Genomic DNA, 20,882 nt, shown 5'->3' with positions numbered 1-20,882 from the left:
GGCAGAGGGACGCTTCCTGTGTGGTCATTTTAACAACTTACACCTTACATGTGGAAGTGAATCGGCAACCTGATTGGCCTACAGGAGAATCCCGGAATTAGCCGATCACGTGGGGCCCTTTGTGTAAATAATGTATATAAAGCAGACATTTCGGGGGAACTTCCATTCCTCACTACTATGAGCTGAATAAAGCGCATGAAATCCACTCTCGACTCCGAGTATTTTTCAGTCCTTTTCCGGAATCCCCGGAGAGCTGATGCCAGTCAGTGCTGGCAATACTAGCCTAGATGGACTTGGTATAAAGGCAGCTGCCTCTGCTTCCTTGTGCTCCAGCTCCTTGGCTGGTTTGGGTGTTCCTTTCCGGCACCTTTCTGAGCTCTGCAATATCCTTTTTGAGACGGGCTGGCTGGGGAGGAGCTCCCTTGCCCCGGCATACACTCACTGTGCTAACCTCAGTCCTCCTGACCATGACTGATGCCCCTTCAGATCCCTCGCTCCATTTCCCTCACAGCCACTGCCTGCAGGCTTCTGGATGCTCCCATCCTGCACTGCCTGGCCGTGAACCCCCAGAGGTTAACTGCAAAGCAAACCCAATTCATTACTGTCAACCCGAAGGTGTCCCTTCTGTGCCGCTGTAGTGAGTGTGCGGCGGTGTCCCTAGCAAAGCAGCAGAGTGCATGCAAAATGTCCTGGCCTCAGTGCAGCTCAAAGAGACCTCAGCTAGGAAGGTGAGGAAAAGAAAAGGCTTATTTCAGCCTCAGACCTTGGAGAGAGGCTACGTTGCAAAATCTGGTCCGCGTCACATTTTAATGCAAGCCCCACCTAACCCAACTCTACAATTCTGTGACTATGATTCTAATCCTTACTTCCGGAAATCATGCACAAATCATGCGCCCAGCTATCCCTTGAGAAATCACCCCTTCCCTGATTTTTGTGATAGGGCTCTTTAGCCAAAGGCAATGTTCACAAAAAATGACTGCATTAGGAGAAAATGTGCACAAAAACGGATACAGTGGTACCTCGGGTTAAGTACTTAATTCGTTCCGGAGGTCCGTTCTTAACCTGAAACTGTTCTTAACCTGAAGCACCACTTTATCCAATGGGGGCTCCCGCTGTCGCCACTGCACCACCAGAGCACAATTTATGTTCTCATCCTGAAGCAAAGTTCCTAACCCGAGGTACTATTTCTGGGTTAGCGGAGTCTGTAACCTGAAGCATCTGTAACCTGAAACATATGTAACCAGAGGTACCACTGTATTTTAGTGAGAACGGGATTTCAAAATGCTTTGCAAAACGGCTTGCAAAATGATACACAAAATTGTTTAGGAGAATTTTAAAAGACAAAAAAAGGGGGGGAATTGGTGCAGGCTAATACAGAAATAGCGGGACACAGGTGGTGCTGTGGGTTAAACCACAGAACCTAGGACTTGTCAATCAGAAGGTTGGCAGTTTGAATCCCTGCAACGGGGTGAGCTCCCATTGCTCGGTCCCTGCTCCTGCCAACCTAGCAGTTTGAAAGCACGTCAAAGTGCAAGTAGATAACTAGGTACTGCTCCAGCGGGAAGGTAAACAGCGTTTCCGTGCGCTGCTCTGGTTCGCCAGAAGCGGCTTAGTCATGCTGGCCACATGACCTGGAAGCTGTACGCCGGCTCCCTCGGCCAATAAAGCGAGATGAGCGCCGCAACCCCAGAGTCGGTCAGGACTGGACTTAATGGTCAGGGGTCCCTTTACCTTTATTTTTAAAGCAGAAATATTTTCCCAGGCTTACGTGTAGCAAACAAATGGTTAAGAATTCAGGTTGATGGGAAAAGGCACACAAACACAGCAGACAATGAAAAATCTATTTCCAAAGAACAGATACTCCTTGCAAGTCACTTAATCTTCCTAGTTAAAGTCCTCAGCTTAAAAGATTTTCTAACAAATGAGACACTCGAAGACGCTGGGCGTGTGGGAAGAATATTCATTAACTAATTGCAACTGCAGGCTGGCTGAACTGTTCTAGGATCATTTGTCCTGCCAAGAGATGTTCTTGGAGTCTGCATTTATATAAAACACACACACCTCAAAAAAGTGTTAGTTTGATTCATAGACTCGTAAAATTGTAGAGCGCTAAGGGATCCCCAGGGGTCATCTAGTCCAACCCCCTGCAATGCAGGAATCTCAGCTAAAGCATCCGTGATTGAAGGCCACCCAATCCCTGCTTAAAAACCTCCAATGAAGGAGAGCCCATCACCTTCCAATGGAGTCCTTTCCACTGTCCAAAGGCTCCTACCAGAAAAAGTTATTCCTAATGTTTCCTAATGTTTACTTAGACAGCATCTTAAAAAGCAGAGACATCACCTTGCCAACAAAGGTCCATATAGTAAAAGCTATGGTTTTCCCAGCAGTGATGTATGGAAGTGAGAGCTGGACCATCAAGAAGGCTGATCGCCAAAGAATTTATGCTTTTGAATTCTGGTACTGGAGGAGACTTGAGAGTCCCATGGACTGCAAGAAGATCAAACCTCTCCATTCTGAAGGAAATCAGCCCTGAGTGTTCACTGGAAGGACAGATCCTGAACTGAGGCTCCAAGACTTTGGCCACCTCATGAGAAGAGAAGACTCCCTGGAAAAGACCCTGATGTTGGGAAAGATGGAGGGCACAAGGAGAAGGGGGCGACAGAGGACGAGATGGTGAGACAGTGTTCTCGAAGCTACCAGCATGAGTTTGACCAAACTGCGGGAGGCAGTAGAAGACAGGAGTCCCTGGCGTGCTCTGGTCCAGGGGGTCACAAAGAGTCGGATATGACTAAACAACAACAACAACAAAATATTTCCCCGACGCTGTTATTTTACCTCTTTGAGCGTTGATGGGAAGGTCGTCTCTTGCAGGTAGAACTCTGGCACGCACTGGAAGGTGATGGTCAGGATGATGCCCAAGCAGCCCAGGTGGACGCAGGCTGCCCTGTACAGCTCAGTATTCACAGATTCGGAGCACTCCAGTGTTTCCCCAGAAGCCGTCAACAGCGTCAAAGCGACCACCTGCAAGGGGAAGGAAGAGGAAAGGGAGATAAGCTTTAGTTTGGGGTCTATCAAGCCATGGAGGGATGCGGGTGGTGCTGTGGGTTAAACCACAGAGCCTAGGTCTTGCCAATCAGAAGGTCGACGGTTCGAATCTCCATGACGGGGTGAGCTCCCGTTGTTCGGTCTCTGCTCCTGCCAACGTAGTAGTTCGAAAGCACACCAGTGCAAGTAGATAAATAGGTACCACTCCGGCGGGAAGGTAAATGGCGTTTCCGTGCGCTGCTCTAGTTCCCCAGAAGCGGCTTAGTCATGCTGGCCACATGACCTGGAAGCTGTACGCCGGCTCCCTCGGCCAGTAAAGCGAGATGAGCACCGCAACCCCAGAGTCGGCCGCGACTGGACCTAATGGTCACGTGTCCCTTTACCTTTATCAAGCCATGACATCTTCTATCTCAGGTGATATTTGGTTTCAGCTGTGGGATCGTCTGCAGTGTTGGTGAATGGCGTGTCCCAGGCGCAACACTGAGGGGAGTCTTCATAGTGACACAAACAGGGCACTCTCTGCTGGAGTTGGTTCTCACATTCAATTGCCTGTAGTCAGGTCTGGCAGGTGGGACGCACGGGTGCACATCTCCCTACAGAGATCTTTCCCCGTGCCTGAAGGGCCCCCTCTCCATCCATCCCCCGCAGCTGAGAATTTGCTTGGAAGAAGTGTTCCAGTTCACAGAATCATAGAATTGGAAGGGAGCTCTTGGTACCCTCTAGTCCAGCGGTTCTCAACCTGTGGGTCCCCAGATGTTGTTGGACTACAACTCCCATCACCCCTGAGCTCTGGCCTTGCTAGGTAGGTGTGATGGGAGTTGTAGTTCAACAACATCTGGGGACCCACAGGTTGAGAAAGGCTGCTCTAGTCCAACCCTCTACAATGCAGGAATCTCGACAAACGCATCCATGACAGATGGTCATTCAACCTCTGCTTAAAACCCCCCAAGGAAGGAGAGTCCACAATGGGAGACCATTCAACTGTTGAACAACTCTTACTGTCATAAGGTTCTTCCTGGTCTTTAGATAGAATCTCCTTTCTTGTAACTTGAAGCCGCTGATTCAATTCTTACCCTCCAGAGCAGGAAAAAACAAGCCTTCTCCCTCTTCCATGTGACAGCCCTTGAGATATTTGAAAATAGCTATCCTATCACCTCTCAGTCTCCTCTTTTACTTTTTTAAAAAAATCATTTTTATTGATTTCCCAATAAAAAAATCCAATTAAATATCCAACCATAATACTTCAATTAAAAAACAAAAAACAATAATAAAAAGATCAAATTATAGTCCAAATTGTATTTATTAATTTCTTAGGGCTCCCCACAGTCTGGATCTCTGGAGCATATCTCTGCATCTTAGCCCTGTTTCTCAGTCTCCTCTTTTCCAGGCTAAACATTCCCAGCTCCTTCAACCATTCCTCATCAGGCTTGGTTTCCAGACCTTTGATCATCTTAGTTGCCCTCTTCTGCACATCTTCCAGCTTGTCAACATCCTTCTTAAATGGTGGCACCCAGAACTGGACACAGTAAACTATCTCCACGCCGTGTGTAATTTATAAACTACTACCATCTTGCCAAAGGGATGCGGGTGGTGCTGTGGTTTAAACTACAGAGCCTAGGGCTTGCCGATCAGAAGGTCGGTGGTTCGAATCCCCGTGACGGGGTGAGCTCCCGTTGCTCGGTCCCTGCTCCTGCCAACCTAACAGTTCGAAAGCATGTCAAAGTGCAAGTAGATAAATAGGTACCACTCTGGCAGGAAGGTAAATGGGGTTTCCGTGCGCTGCTCTAGTTCGCCAGAAGCGACTTAGTCATGCTGGCCACATGACCCGGAAGCTGTATGCCGGCTCCCTCGGCCAATAAAGCGAGATGAGTGCCGCAACTCCAGAGTCGGCCACGTCTGGACCTAATGGTCAGAGGTCCCTTTACCTTTACCTTTACCATCTTGCCGCTAGCTCGCCTTTTCTTTAAAACGGAAAAGCCCCAAACGCTGCAACCTTTCTGCATTGGCTAAGGTGGCTGGGAATGATAAGCTGTGTAGTTCAGCCACTTCTGGGAACCCAAAGCTCATCCCTTTAACTCTCCTCCGAGCTCTTGAGCCTTTGCGCCAGCAGGCGGTGCAAGCGAGCTGCCTTTAAGCGCCAGCCTTCGTCCCAACCTCTCTGCACAGCAAATTTCCTCCTGGCTCCTGTTCGCTCTCTTCCTTCATGGACCAGCTAGGCTGGCAATTGTTTTCTGCTGTCCTGATTGCAGAGTTTGCCTGCTCAAGGTGAAACCGCAGAACTGTCAGTTTGACTGAATTCCTCCTTAACAATGACAACTCCGACTGTGCTTAACCTCGCACAGGGAAGCCGCAGAATGAGAGGAGTGTAGAATTAAGAGCCCCAGAGGGACCTTGAGGAAAGCACCGCTCTACCGCTCAGCCTTTTCTCCGTATAGGTAATTTTGTTAGGTCAAAGAGGTCCGGAGGAGAAAACATGCTCCAGGGAAATCACACGGAAAAGCAATTGAAAGCGGTCTGCCTATCACTCTGCAAAGTTTTGCAGCTGAGGTTTTGTCATTTCCACATCATGCTGTTTGCTACGATATTTTGTTTTTTTTGTTAAAAAGAGAGAGAGCAGCAAAACTGGTAAGCCAATATCCTCATTCCAGTCGTGGACACTGGGGGCCAAGCTGGTAGGTTTTCTGGAGATACTGTTGGGTGATTAAGCTGGCATCCTGGTCCTATTAGGCTGTACCAGGCGTTTCTTTCGGCTCTCTGTCTTTTCCATTTAATTAGTTGTTTGTACCTTCATCTAGAGACGCGGGTGGCACTGTGGGTTAAACCACAGAGCCTCGGACTTGCCGATTAGAAGGTTGGCGGTTCAAATCCCTGCGACGGGGTGAGCTCCTGTTGCTCGGTCCCTGCTCCTGCCAACCTAGCAGTTCAAAAGCACATCAAAGTGCAAGTAGATAAATAGGTACCGCTCCAGCGGGAAGGTAAACGGCATTTCTGTGCGCTGCTCTGGTTCACCAGAAGCGGCTTGGTCATGCTGGCCACATGACCCAGAAGCTGTACGCCGGCTCCCTTGGCCAGTAAAGCGAGATGAGCGCCGCAACCCCAGAGTCGGCCACGACTGGACCTAATGGTCAGGGGTCCCTTTACCTTTACCTTTACTTCCGTCTAAGAGAGATGTATGCAGTAAATAAGAGAGGCGACCTAGAGGTCCGATATTTACGGTAAGCTCTCTGCAGGTGTCCCTTTGCCTGTTTGTACTCAAGAGTCAAACCAGGTGGCAAATTCTGTTAACCTTTCTGTGGCAGTGTTTCGGATCACGATTTCTGCTCGCTACGGAGTCCTGCATAACTCAGAGGCTTGCCTATTTTTATTAATATGCAATGTGACTTTGCCAATTGTGCTGCTCCCATAGGAAGCTGCCTTATGCTGAGCTAGAGTTAGACCATTGGTCCATCGTGTTCAGTACTCTCAACGCTAGGACTCAAGAAAAGTCTGCCGGATCAGGCCCCTGGCCCATCTAGTCTAGCCTCCTGTTCTCACAGTGACCAACCAGCTGCCTGTATAAAACCCGCAATCAGGACGTAAGCACAACAGCAAAACTCTCAACCTCCTCTGGTTTCCAACACTTGATATTCAAAAGCATCACTGCCTCTGACCGTGGAGGCAGAACACAGCCATCCTGGCTAATAGAAGAAGAAGAGTTTGGATATGATATCCTGCTTTATCACTACCCGAAGGAGTCTCAAAGCGGCTAACATTCTCCTTTCCCTTCCTCCCCCACAACAAACACTCTGTGAAGTGAGTGGGGCTGAGAGACTTCCGAGAAGGTGACTGGCCCAAGGTCACCCAGCAGCTGCAGGTGGAGGAGCGGAGACGCGAACTCGGTTCCCCAGATTACGAGACTACCGCTCTTAACCACTACACCACACTGGCACTAGCCATTTCTAACCTCCTCTTCCTTCAGGAACCTGTCCCATTCCCTTTTAAAGCCATCCAAGTTGGTGACCATCACTGCCCCTTGTGGGAGGGAGTTCCACAGGTTAATACGTTTAGCATTCAGTTTCATTGGGTGCCCCTGAGTTCTAGTCTTGTAAGGTGGGGGGGAGAGAAAATGTTATATCTTTATTAATTATAATACCCACAGATAACAGGTCATATGAGAGTCACAGTTACTCCTGCCACTCATTGATTTTCTTTCTTTTTTATTTCCAAAACCGAAAAAAGAAAAATTACAAACATCAAATTCAACATCCATATTCATTTTCTAACATAAACCTATTACATAATTAACTAAATTAAAATATACCCAATTACTCTAAAAGGGACGCGGGTGGCACTGTGGGTTAAACCACAGAGCCTAGGACTTGCCGATCAGAAGGTTGGCGATTCGAATCCCTGCGACGGGGTGAGCTCCCATTGCTCCCCAGCTCCTGCCAACCTAGCAGTTCAAAAGCACGTCAAAGTGCAAGTAGATAAATAGGTACCGCTCTGGCGGGAAGGTAAATGGCATTTCCGTGCGCTGCTCTGGTTTGCCAGAAGCAGCTTAGTCCTGCTGGCCACATGACCCAGAAGCTGTACGCCAGCTCCCTCGGTCAGTAAAGCGAGATGAGCACCGCAACCCCAGAGTCGGTCACGACTGGACCTAATGGTTAGGGGTCCCTTTACCTTTAATTACTCTAAACTTCTCTTTGTTGTATACAAATACAACACAGTTAGAAATTGTATATTAAAGCTTTTAAATTATGAATAATATTTCAAATTCCCCTATACCCCTCTCCCCATTGATTTTCTTTGCTTTGACAGATAAGGTGCAATCTGAACTATACACACTTGTGGCCACATTACAGATTCCTTGAACGGCACACATCTTGGTAGCTGCCCAAAAGAGGACGTCTCGGTTATCCCGAATCATCCAGGGAGCCCAGGCTCTTGCCTGCGCCGTCTTAATCCTAGCAAATGCAGCCTAAAGCCCCGAAAAATGGGACTCGTTAGAGGCGGATGTGAGACACCAATTACTGCAAATCTATTTGAATCCTGGAGCGCTGAGAAAGCAAGAGTCCGAGAGGGGAGGCAGCGACAGTTCTGAGCTTGACTACTTCCTGGGAGAGAGGCCGAGGGCGCCAAAGAATCAGAGTTGCTTCGCCGGATGCTGTTGCCCCAAAGCGACCAAGGGACTGAGAATCAGAGGGTCTCTTGTGCCCGGGTCCTGCTTGCAAGTTTCCCAGTGGGACATCGGCCACTGTGAGAACAGGATGCTGGACTCGATGGGCCCCCTTTGGCCAGATCCACCAGCCAGTCTCTTCTCATTACCTCATTTCTGTGATCCACGGAAGCTCTTCCTTTCAAATCTGCAATAATGCGCTTCAGTAAACTCAGCTTTGCAGTGGACAAAAGAATGGGCCAGTTTCCTGGGCAAGGGGGCTTCTCTCTCCCAGTTTGCCAGTGGCCTCCCAGGGAAGCCAGCGACTCTGATGCAGCCTTCCCTACCACCTTGGCTCAGACCCTGTCCTGGAGGTGCAGGGAGGCAGCAGAAGGGACTGACTCTCTGCTCCAGCCCTGCATTCTTCCTGCACCAGATTTCCCCAACCTGGTGCCCTCCGGGTGTCCAAGCCAGCAGGGCCATTGTGGAAGAAGTTGCGGAAGGTGTAGAAGGTCAGTCCTGAGAGACAGAGCCTTCAAAGCCTTCTTTTTCCTCCTCCAGATTTCACCAGAGCCCAACTTTCTTGAATTCAGAGATGTCGACAGCAGAGAGGGATACTGCAATTCAGGTGCATTCCGCCCCGAAGGCTGATTTTTAAGTGTGGTCGCTTGGTGTGTTGCCGTTAAAGTGAGTTAAATCGAATCTTAGTTTTCCTCCATATTCAGAGTGAATAATGTTTCTGAATCCCACTTGCTGGAAACCACAGGAGAGGAGACTTGCTCTTGTGCTCAAATCCTGCTGGGGGTTTCCATTCTGGCATCTGGTTGGCCACTGCAAGAACAGGATGCTGAACCTTTGCCCTGATTCAGCAGGTGCTTCTTGCACGCTTATATGGGGTACAAGAGTTATAGGGCCTCTATAGTTACCGGAGGAATGCACCTGGGACACAGTTGGCGCTGTGGGTTAAACCACAGAGCCTAGGACTTGCCGATCAGAAGGTCTGAATCCCTGCGAGGGGGTGAGCTTCCCGTTGCTCGGTTCCTGCTCCTGCCAACCTAGCAGTTCAAAAGCACATCAAAGCGCAAGTAGATAAATAGGTACCGCTCCAGCAGGAAGGTAAACAGCGTTTCCGTGCGCTGCTCTGGTTCACCAGAAGCGGCTTGTTCATGCTGGCCACATAACCCGGAAGCTGTACGCCGGCTCCCTCGGCCAGTAAAGTGAGATGAGCGCCGCAACCCCAGAGTTGGCCACGACTGGACCTAACGGTCAGGGATCCCTTTACCTTTACTATAGTTACCGTGGCTGAAAGTAGGACATTTTGAAGGGAGCGCTGCAGGAGCTAGTCTTCATGCACTCAAGGGCCAATTGCAAAGGAGAAATTTCAGGCTGTGCGGGAAATGAGGACCTTTGCAAGATTTCTGGGGTCTCTGCTGGCAACTGCAGATTGACAGCCTCCTCTTCCCACTGCCAAACCACCAACCCTTCTCTCATGTCTTAGAATTTTCTCCTTTAGTTATTTTATGGACTTGTTTTTGACGGCTGCTCATGAATTTTAACTAATGCCGATTCCCGAACGGCAGCCGCTGCCCTGCCTCTTTTGTCTTCCTATCGATCACCTGCCCCCTTTTATTAGCTTCCTCTCTCCTCCCCCCCTTCTCCTTCCCCCGCCCCCCGCCTATCCGTCATTTCTTATAAGTCACTGGTTTTTTGCAAGGTGCATGGAATCTATCAATTGCGTTGGAAGCCGGATAATCCATCCCGCCGCTGCAAAATCCGAACCGGGAACAGCCATTCATCTTGCAAAGAGCCTTGGGATGCTGGTAATGATATCACAAATAACGTGGAAGTGGGGGAGCTCTGTGTTCCCCAAAAACGCAAGCCCACAGCTCCCACATAACTCCCCCACAAACAAGCTATGAGAAGTATGAGATTGGTAAATTGGTAAATACTTCATTCACAGATCAGGTGAATTTGCTTTTCTGTGTGTGTGAGAGAGAAGGGGGCTGGGTGGTATTCGTAAATCATTGAGAGTTTCACATTACCTGCCAATCCCTGATAAATCAGTGTCCCTGTTATTGCCTCTTGGAAATAAATGCCAATTAATTTTGTTAGGGTGAGTTGCTGGCATCGTTTTTCTCCTGCACCTGATGACGCGGATTCAAGCGCACAAAAGCTTATGATGCCATTTTTAAAATAATAATAATGTGTTTGTCTCCAAGGTGCAGCAAGGTTCTTCCTTGATTTTGCTGGCACGTGCCGATGAGAGCTTGTGTGGTAAAGTGGTTAGTGAGTGTCAGACTAGGAGCTGAGAGATCAGGGTTCAAGTCCTCACTAGACAATGAAGATCACCTTGGAGAGTCCATTGCCTTCTTAGGGAGTCCATTCCACCACTGAACAGCTCTCACCATTAGAAAGTTCTGCCTAAGGTTTTAGCTAGGAACTTCTTCCTTGTAATTTGGAGAGTCGACCACCTCCAGAAAGAGACTTCCACTGTCGAGCAGCTCTTGTTGGCAGAAAGTTCTTCCTGATATTGAGTCAGAATCTCCTTTCTCATAACTTGAAGCCATTGGTTTGGGTCCTTCTCTCCAGAGCAAACAAGCTTGTTCCCTCCTCCATGTGACAGCCCTTGAGATATTTGAAGATAGACATCTCTTGAGATATTTGAAGATAGACATCTCTTGAGATATTTGAAGATAGACATCACCTTGCCGACAAAGGTCCAAATAGTTAAAGCTATTGTTTTCCCAGTAGTGATGTATGGAAGTGAGAGCTGGACCATCAAGAAGGCTGATCGCCGAAGAATGGATGCTTTTGAATTATGGTGCTGGAGGAGACTCTTGAGAGTCCCATGGACTGCAAGAAGATCAAACCTCTCCATTCTGAAGGAAATCAGCCCTGAGTGCTCACTGGAAGGACAGATAGTGAAGCTGAGGTTCCAAGACTTTGGCCACCTCATGAGAAGAGAAGACTCCCTGGAAAAGACCCTGATGTTGGGAAAGATGGAGGGCCCAAGGAGAAGGGGACGACAGAGGACAAGATGGTTGGACAGTGTTCTCGAAGCTACCAGCATGAGTTTGACCAAACTGCGGGAGGCAGTGGAAGACAGGAGGGCCTGGTGTGCTCTGGTCCATGGGGTCACGAAGAGGCAGACACGACTAAACAACAACTACAAATCCTATCTCCTCTCTGTCTCCTTTTTTCCAGGCTAAGCATACCGAGCTCCTTCAACCGTTCCTCATCAGGCTTAGTTTCCAGACCCTTGAGCAAGCTTGCTCCATCTTCCACGTGACAATAGCCCTTCAGATACTTGAAGACAGCTATCATGTCACTTCTTACATCTTTCTCATGTGTATATAAACCAGTGTGGCATTAACGGTTAGAGTGTTGGACCTGAGAGACCAGGGTTCGAATCCCCGCTCAGACCTGAAGCTCACTGGGGGGACCTTGGGCCAGTCCCTATCTCTTAACCTACCTCACAGGGATGTTGTGAGGATGAATGAGGGAGAAAGAGAACCATGCACACCACTTTGGACTCCTTGGAAAGAAAGGTGGCATATAAATGTTACAGATAAACAAATAAAATAGATAATCTGATGGGCAAAGACCCTCCTGGCTTCTAAATCAATAGACGACAGATGGCTGCAAAATAAAGGACTACAGCAGCCTTCGTCATCCTGGCACCCTGCAGTTGTTGTGGACTACAACTCCTATCAGCCGTGCTGGTTGTGGCTGATGGGATTTGTAGTCCAAAACCTTCAGAGAGCACTTGGCTATCGGAGGCTGGAAGACAGCATACTGAGCTGAGCTTAAAAGTGATGCACGATATTTGTGGGAGTTTTATCAGTGATTTTTTGCTCCAAGCCAGTAAATAACTCAGTGGTAACAGCCAGGGGCCAGAAAAGACTGTTCTTTCCCCATAATATATCCCAAACTTATTGCAGCTTTTTTATTGCAGCTTAATTGTAATCTGCTTTGGGGGCTGGTCTTGGCTAAACAGTGGGCTATAAATAATCACATTCTTTGAATTAATAATAATCTCTTTTCCAGGCTTTCTGGGGAGCCCTGACTGCTGCTGTGTGAAATATGGGGGCTCCCTCTGCATATCTTGAGGAAGCGATTTGCTGTGGGTGCTTGGCACAAACAATTTTTAAAATGCCCAATTTTCCTCGGCGTTTCCTGCCACCTTAAATCTAGGGGGAAACTTCTAATGATCTCACTGCCTGTCAAATTGCCATCTGGTTTGGTTCCATTCCTGTTCTCACATCATTGATCTTATAGCAATCCCTCTCCTATGTTTTATTATTAAAGCTAGAAGGATACATCTGCCCACGGGACAAATCTGTTTAGGAAAATGTTTTCCTAAACTGGAAGTGACTCCCATACGAGGAAATATTGCGAGGTTTGGGACTTTTCAGTTTAACGAAAAGGCAACGTAAGAGAAAGTAGATAGAGGAATGTTTCTCTTTCTCTCTCATAACTCAAGATTTTGTGGACATCTGAAAGTTGGAAGATTCAGATCAGAGAAATGAAAGTAAGAACGTAAGACTAGCCTGGTGGATGAGACCAGTAGCACATCTAGTCACTGGGATGGCCCACTCGGTAGAGCATGAGACTCGATCTCTGGGTCGCGGGTTCAAGTCCTACGTTGGGCAAAAAGATTCCTGCACTGCAGGTGGTTGGACTAGATGACCCTTGGGGTCCCTTCTAACCAGGGGAGTCTTTAGCATAGGCGCCGCCAGGGTGCAAAGATCCGCCCAGAGCCCCCAAGTCTGAAAAGCGCCACCGTTGTGAATGACAAGTGCCGCAGCTGGCGTGACGCATCTTTGGTAAATGAGTGCACAAATTTGAAAGTCCATTAGTGAAACAGTAGGTACTGTGGTACCTCGGGTTACCACAGTTCTGGAGGTCTGTTCTTAACCTGAAACTGTTCTTAACCTGAAGCACCACTATAGCTAATGGGGCCTCCCGCTGCCGCTGCACCACCGGAGCACGATTCTGTTCTCATCCTGAAGCAAAGTTCTTAACCCGAGGTACTATTTCTGGGTTAGCGGAGTCTGTAATCTGAAGCATATGTAACCTGAAGCGTCTGTAACCCGAGGTACCACTGTATACATTTCAGTAATACCTAGGTATATATGTACAGTCATACCTCATGTTATGTTTGCTTCACGTTGCAGGTTTTCAGGTTGCGTCCCGCAGCGACCCGGAAGTACCGGAAAGGGTTACTTCCAGGTTTTCTCGCTCACACATGCGCAGACGTGCAAAATTACATCATGCACATGCGCAGAAGTGGCAAATCGCGACCTGCGCATGCACAGACGCGCTGGTGCGGGTTGCGTACTTTTCAGGTTGCGAATGGGCCTCCGGAACGGAGGTGAGCTCCCATTGTTCTGTCCCAGCTCCTGCCAACCTAGCAGTTCGAAAGCACACCAGCACAAGTAGATAAATGGGTACCGCTGCAGCGGGAAGGTAAACGGTGTTTCCATGCGCTCTGGTTTCCGTCAGTGTCCCGTTGCGCCAGAAGCATTTTAGTCATGCTGGACACATGACCCAGAAAGCTGTCTGTGGACAAACGCTGGCTCCCTCGGCCTGAAAGCGAGATGAGCAGCGCAACCCTATAGTTTGACTGGACTTAACCGTCCAGGGCTCCTTTACCTTTTACTGAGATATGTCTTAGGATATGTGGACTTTTGGGGCTGATCCAGCAGGCTCTCCTTATAAGCTCTCTTTTTTGGATAATTTTAAAGGTAAAGGGTAAAGGGACCCCTGAGCGTTAGGTCCAGTCGCAGACGACTCTGGGGTTGCGTAGCTTTACTGGCCGAGGGAGCTGGCGTACAGCTTCTGGGTGATGTGGCCAGCATGGCTAAGCCACTTCTGGCAAACCAGAGCAGCGCATGGAAACACCGTTTACCTTCCCGCCGAAGTGGTACCTATTGATCTACTTGCACTTTGACGTGCTTTCGAACTGCTAGGTGGGCAGGAGCAGGGACCAAGCAACGGGAGCTCTCTCCGTTGCGGGGATTCGAACTGCGAACCTTCTGATCAGCAAGCCCCAGGCTCTGTGGTTTAGACCACAGCACCACCCGGTTTAGACCACAGCACCACTAAAGCTTTTACTCTTCAAGTCCTGCTCAGCTGCACCATCAGTTTTGTGCTACCTGACAAGTTGCCGTGTGACCTGCTCGCTTGCCAGTCTCACCTGGACTCCTCTGGCTAACGCCTGTGTGGTTCTTACCTGCGTCGCCAAAATGCCGTGCTTGAGCCCCGTGTTGTGTGTTCCGGTGCCAACGACGCCGGCGGCTGTCACATCCGAAACGGCTCCTAGACTGAAGTTGGGGAAAATGGGGGAATGTGAGCTGTAGGCAAGAAGGAAGAGGCTTTCTCTATTGTTTATTCCCCAAGGCGGCTCCTGAGACAATGATATTAGCGAACGTGACGTTTGGCACAAAAGGTAATTAATTGCCACCTGCTCCGGATCCCGAACACACCAAAATGAAATGAGACACGCATGTCACGGCACATCAAGCCGCAGAACAAGCGCATTGAAATAGGAAGGAGCCTTGGCTGTTGATCTGCATTTCTGAAAATACAGATATTCCTTTGAGATGTGTGCAGCTTGGTGCGACTGAAATAGAACTCCAGCCTGCCCCAAATTAGCGGGCAAACCTGTCTTTCCGACATTTCCCCTCCAACGCGAACCTTTCCTTCCAACTAATAGTTTCACCCAAACAGTCCTGAATTGCAGAGAGCCTGCAATTATTCTGCAGATGGAAGGACAAAAGAAGAGGAGTCAATCTTATTAAGCCCTTCTGTGATTAAAAGGCTCCTTTGGCCCCGATGTCAGGGCATCTGAGCAAATTTGCATGCGATGCTGCGAGCCCGCAGGTCACTCCTCAAAAGAACTCATTTGCCACAAAGGCTTCTGAGTGCCGTCTCGGCTAAAGAGAGGGCATCGGGGGTGAAAGATCCCAGCTGGGGCCTTTGACTCACAGCGGCCTTTGCCAACCCGGTGCCCCCCAAGCGCCAATATCGGTGGCATTTCAGCACGTGCAAAGTTGTCTTACTTACATAGGCAAAGCCAAGCCGTGTTTGCTCAACTCGGTGTTCAAATCAGAGAGAAGGATGCCAGCCTCTGCTGTTACTTGCTTCTTCTCTATGTCCACCTGCAAGTGATAAGATTGGCTCTTTTATCTGTATCTATATATAATAATGGGACGCGGGTGGCGCTCTGGGTTAAACCACAGAGCCTAGGACTTGCTGATCAGAAGGTTGGCGGTTCGAATCTCTGTGACAGGGCGAGCTCCCGTTGCTCGGTCCCTGCTCCTGTCAACCTAGCAATTCGAAAGCACGTCAAGTGCAAGTAGATCAATAGGTACCACTCTGGCGGGAAGGTAAACAGCATTTCCGTGCGCTGCTCTGGTTCACCAGAAGCGGCTTAGTCATGCTGGCCACATGACCCGGAAGCTGTACACCGGCTCCCTCGGTCAATAAACCGAGATGAGTGCCGCAACCCCAGAGTCGTCCACAACTGGACCTAATGGTCAGGGGCCCCTTTACCTTTACCTATATATAATAATATTTTATTCTTTTGTACCATATAGGAAGTTACCTTTGTTACTTGACAATTATATCCCAATTCAACAAAACTAGTGTGTCATGGTCTGGTTCACGGGTGATCAAAGTCCCAGCTGGGGACGTCGGGACCGGGGACAAGATGGTGGGGTGAGAGCAGGAACGGGAGTCCAGAAGGCACAAGTCAGGAAGCCAAGGGTCCGAGAATCAAGGAGTTACGAAGTCAGGGGTCCAAGGATCAAGAAGCAAGGAGTCAAACACAGCAAGGCAGGAAGCGTGTTGCTGTGGCAAAGAGCCGAAAGGAAATGCTGACCTTATATTCCTTCCCAGCTCTTGCCACCAGGTGCAGTGAGTTACCAAGCAGCCTCACCTGTGCGGCCGCGCCTTGCCTCTTCAGAACAAACTTAGGAAGGCCCCAGTCCTGCGAAGCCCTACTGGTCACAGGGCCCGGCTCCTGCATGCACACCTGACATAGTGGCTTCCTGCTCACCCAATTTTGTTGTTTATAACCCAAATTGCACACAATTGCGGTTTAAGGTTTGACTTATTTAATTTCATCCTCTCCCAGTATGTCTCCTAATACGTTCTGGAGGTCACCCTATGGCTGAGCTCCGCTCCAGGTCATCTCTCTGGCCAGGTAGTGTGAAGTGGAATCTGAGCTAGGTGGGCCATGAGAAGGACCCAGAAAGGGAGAATCCTGTTCTCTTACCTTGAGTACCTTGTTCATCCTTCCCATCTCGATCATGTAGTCATCTGTGCAGGCAATGTCCGAGGGGGAATGTCCACCTCCGACCACTTTCACCTTCTTACTCTTCTGCCTGGCCAGATCCAAGATCTGCAGAGAGGGCGACCAGACAGAGGTGACCCCCGAGCTCAAGGAAGTGGAAGCTGTGGTCCTCTGAGTGTTGCTGAATTCCAACTCTCAACAGCCCCAGCCAAAATGGCCAATGGTCAGGGATGATGGGAGTTGGAGTCTTGAGGGTCACAGTTTCCACATCCATACCCTGAGGCCTTGAGGTGCACTGATATTTCACCCCACCTTTCCACTTCCCATCCCCTCCACGATCTCTGAAGGCTCATCCTTCACTTGGCGCCCTCCATATGTTTCGAACTACAACTCCCACAGGTCCAGCCAGCATATATAGATGTAGGATTGAACAGGGGGCAGGAGGATGGGGACCAGCCTAGCATGAGTTGGCCCCACCCACCAGTGGCCTCCCACTTTCTGCTGTACCAGCCCCACTGGCAAAGCCACTTCCAAGCTGGAGAGGAGGTGGGGTTGCGGGCTTCATGCGTGGGGGCTGGCCTCAGCCTCCGCGTGATTGAAAGAATCCCCAGCCGCGTCATCCCCTGGCCAGCCAATCGGCTGGCCTGGGGGGCGTGGCCTGCGCTATTTAGCACTGGCGCGGCTGGGGATCTCCCTCTTTTGACCGCTTCAGCTGCTCCGGTTTCCCACCCTCCCACCTGTTAGGTTTTTCTTTCTGACACTGCTATGGACCTTGGCTGGTCGCCGTTGAGGGGCCTGGTAGGAATTTTTTCCACTTGGCAAATTGGCTCCAGCCACTTGGTTTTCCGCCTACCTCGTAGCAAATCGCCACAACTTCCTCGGCATTGGCGGTTAGGCATTGGTAAGGGTATTGTTATGTAGATGAGAGGGGAGAGGAAGCGCCATCACCTGCCCCACATATTGAAGGGTAGTCAGGTAAAGGATTCGGGGGGGCGTGGCCCTGTTCGAAGCCTACGGAGGTGAGGGCCCAAGGCACGCCCCCTATCGGTGACCCAGGGGAGTTCCTAGTTGATGTGCATCAGCAGGACTCCCCCTAGTGGTGGTTAACACTTCCCGGACTTCAAGCGGACGGGCTGGAGTCGGATATAGTTGGTTAGGACCAATGCCTAAGCCAATACCGCTCATCACCTGTAACCAATAAAGCTGTGGCCATTTTTAGCCCCTTAACATAATTAATTGTGTGATGTGTCTTTATTTCCAGTGGGGGGAGGTGGGAACTCGCCACGCAACGATGCCCCCTCTGATGAACCCAAGTTAAAAACAAGTGTTTGCATATTCTAGTCACAAGGCCCCGTTTCGAAATCCTTGATGTCACGCCGATTGAACTAATGGAGATTATTCAGATGAGATTTCAATTGTGCATGGTTTTCTGGTTCTCACATTGGGTAAATTGTAGGAAAAAACAAAGGTCGCTGACAAAGGCCTTGGCCAAAATCATCGTTCTTTTTGTACTTGCTCTATCATTTTGGAGTCATATCTCAGAGATGTGTTGTTGACTTTTCCCATGTGACTTTAACCCTTGCTGACCCTGGCTCCCCACTGAGCTTGTGGCTATGGCATCCTTCTCCTGGTCTTCCAAGACCATAAAGATGGAAGGCTAGAAGGGTGAGCTTTGTTTGTCTGTCCTACACCTGATATCTAGGGAAAGTTGGGGAAGTCACACTGACTGGAACCGCCTCCACTTACCTCCTTGATCTCATCCACCGTAGTTGGCTGAAAATACATCTCCGGGGTGGAGCCATAAGTCTTAGCCCAGTTCTGGAATCTGACACCACCTTGGCCATGGACCTAACGCCCAGAGACACAAAACAAATACCATTGTTATAAATGTTCATAAATTTACAAGGCAAACACATAAGTATGTAGACCGCGTGTCTGAAATAGCACAGGAGAACAATCCTGAAACCATTTTGACGCTCCCAAATTGACTTCAAATGTTTCTCTGCAAGGAGGAAGGAAATGGCAAAGCCTCTCCATTGTCTTTTGCTTACATGTCCTGAGGGCGTATCTGTGTATGAATAGGGTGAGCCTGTGACCTGGGTTCAGGAACTAAAGTATTTACCATCACAAAAGAATGGCCAGGCTGTCCAGGTAATGCAATCAGTGACCATTATCAGGTACCCTGGCAGGCAGGACTTCTGCTGTAGACCGTCTCCTCTGCTGTAGACTGCCTCCTTCTGGAATGTATGTATGATGTTTTGGGAGGTGGTCTTGGGCTACAAGACGCGGGTGGCGCTGTGGGTTAAACCACAGAGCCTAGGACTTGCCGATCAGAAGGTCGGCGGTTTGAATTCCCACAATGGGGTAAGCTCCCGTTGCTCGGTCCCTGCTCCTGCCAACCTAGCAGTTCGAAAGCACGTCAAAGTGCAAGTAGATAAATAGGTACCGCTCCGGCGGGAAGGTAAACGGCGTTTCCGTGCACTGCTCTGGTTTCGCCAGAAGCAGCTTAGTCCTGCTGGCCACATGACCCGGAAGCTGTATGCCAGCTCCCTCAGCCAATAAAGCGAGATGAGCGCCGCAACCCCAGAGTCGGCCACAACTGGACCTAATGGTCAGGGGTCCCTTTACCTTTACCCTTTACCTTGGGCTACAGGGTGGGCAGTTTTAAAAGTCTAAATAAAGGCTTGCACACCATTGTTCTGGGTTCCTCCTCCCTCCTGCGTGTGGGGAGTGAGGACCCTGTTGCAACAGTTTAATAAAGATCAGGCTTACTAGCTGCTTGGCCTCTGTTATTTTCTCCTACCAATAGGGAACCCACTTAAGGACTCTAGGCAGGCTCTTGGATGCCCCATAAGGGAAAAGGAGAAGGTTTTGTTTACATCACCATTCAGGATGGTTTTTTGGACACAGTAAACCTAGTGCCCATTATATGGCCCATTATATAAAAGGTAACGGGACCCCCCGACCATTAGGCCCAGTCGTGACCGACTCTGGGGTTGCGGCGCTCATCTCGCTTTACTGGCTGAGGGAGCTGGCGTACAGCTTCCGGGTCATGTGGCCAGCATGACTAAGCCACTTCTGGAGAACTAGAGCAGCGCATGGAAATGCCTCTTACCTTCCCGCCGGAGTGGTACCTATTTATCTACTTGCACTTTGACGTGCTTTTGAACCGCTAGGTTGGCAGGAGCAGGGACTGAGGAATGGGAGCTCACCCCGTCGCAGGGATTCGAACCGCCGACCTTCTGATCGGCAAGCCCTAGGCTCTGTGGTTTAACTCACAGCGCCACCCACATCCCTATGGCCCATTATATACATGCCCATTATATGGCCACATATGGTCTTGCTGATGATTTTGCTCCAAGGTGTGGATTTCTTCCACCACAAAGTACTGGATAGGCATTTACATCGGGTGAAGTGAAAACCCTTTGACATTCAGGTGCAGAAATCCCAAGGGAGCAGAAAATACTATTTAAATACGTGACCACAGCTGTGCAGATGTTATTGGCCCAGAGATGGAAAGAAGATGCTGTCCCGACCAGAGAAGAATAGCAGATCAAGTTGATGGATTATGCCGAAACGGCTAAAATGACCGGAAGAATCAGAAGTCAGGAAGACCAAAATTTTATAACTTATCTTAAAATCCATTGTAAACAGCTGAAATTGTAAATTGGATTGGAATATCACTTGTAGTTTAATGTGAATTTTGGACCCAATGGAGAGATAAAAGATTTGGATTATCATAAAAGACGCAGGAGGAAATGATTCACAATAGAACCCACAAACTCTATTAAAAAGAGAGTTTTCTTACCATTGTGTTTGTGGCTTCTTTGAATATCCAAAGGAAAGCTTAGCCGGAGACTGAGGGTCTTCCTCCGAGACAAGGCGGGTGTGGTCTACAGCAGATCTCAGGAGAACAGCTGCTGGAATTGGGAGAAGGCAAGGAGGGCCACTTTCCAGGAAAAAAAGCGTTAATGAGTAACCTCTGCAAGGCTGGCTTGTGGTTAATTTGAGACAGTTTGAGATAGTTGACAGACAACAGGTAGAGATTCTTTAAAGCAAACTTTAATGATGATCCTGGCAATTTGTGCTGAAGGAAGGATGAGGCGTTGAAAGCAGAGGAAACTTGACATGTATTGGGGAAGGGCCCCAAAACAATGGGGTTTCTAAACTGGGTCTGGGGTAGGTTTTGCCACTGATCAAGGGAAGTCACAAAGGTAAAGGGACCCCTGATTGTTCGGTCCAGTCGTGACTGACTCTGGGGTTGCGACACTCATATCGCTTTATCGGCCGATTTAGCTGGCGTACAGCTTCCGGGTCATGTGGCCAGCATGACTAAGCCACTTCTGGTGAACAGTTCTGGTGAAACACCTTTTACCTGCCCGCTGGAGCGGCACCTATTTATCT

The 20,882-nt window shown here is 49.2% G+C and overlaps 1 protein-coding gene across 2 annotated transcripts in view; it reads right to left on the bottom strand.

Moving 5' to 3' along the window:
- The window catches only part of LOC309365767 (L-gulonolactone oxidase), a 47,338-nt gene extending 26,774 nt beyond the window's left edge, over nt 1-20,564 (bottom strand). The window contains exons 1-6 of one of the 2 annotated variants that reach the window (XM_081904222.1): nt 20,287-20,564; nt 18,225-18,326; nt 16,461-16,586; nt 15,248-15,342; nt 14,415-14,505; nt 2,836-3,021 (exon numbers count right to left, since the gene is read on the bottom strand). In XM_081904222.1, coding sequence (XP_081760348.1) covers nt 2,836-3,021; nt 14,415-14,505; nt 15,248-15,342; nt 16,461-16,586; nt 18,225-18,326; nt 20,287-20,289 — 603 coding nt within the window. In that variant the 5' untranslated portion in view covers nt 20,290-20,564. Of the gene's footprint in view, nt 1-2,835; nt 3,022-14,414; nt 14,506-15,247; nt 15,343-16,460; nt 16,587-17,237; nt 17,428-18,224; nt 18,327-20,286 lie in introns of those variants that run through there. The other variant, XM_081904223.1, reaches the window with a different exon arrangement.
- Nucleotides 20,565-20,882: the final 318 nt, after the last annotated feature.

The sequence above is a fragment of the Podarcis melisellensis genome (assembly GCF_964234715.1).
Source record: "Podarcis melisellensis genome assembly, chromosome: 3".
Classification (NCBI taxonomy): domain Eukaryota; kingdom Metazoa; phylum Chordata; class Lepidosauria; order Squamata; family Lacertidae; genus Podarcis; species Podarcis melisellensis.
The sequence above is the reverse complement of the archived record's forward strand: the minus strand, read 5'-3'. Positions and strand labels throughout refer to the sequence as shown.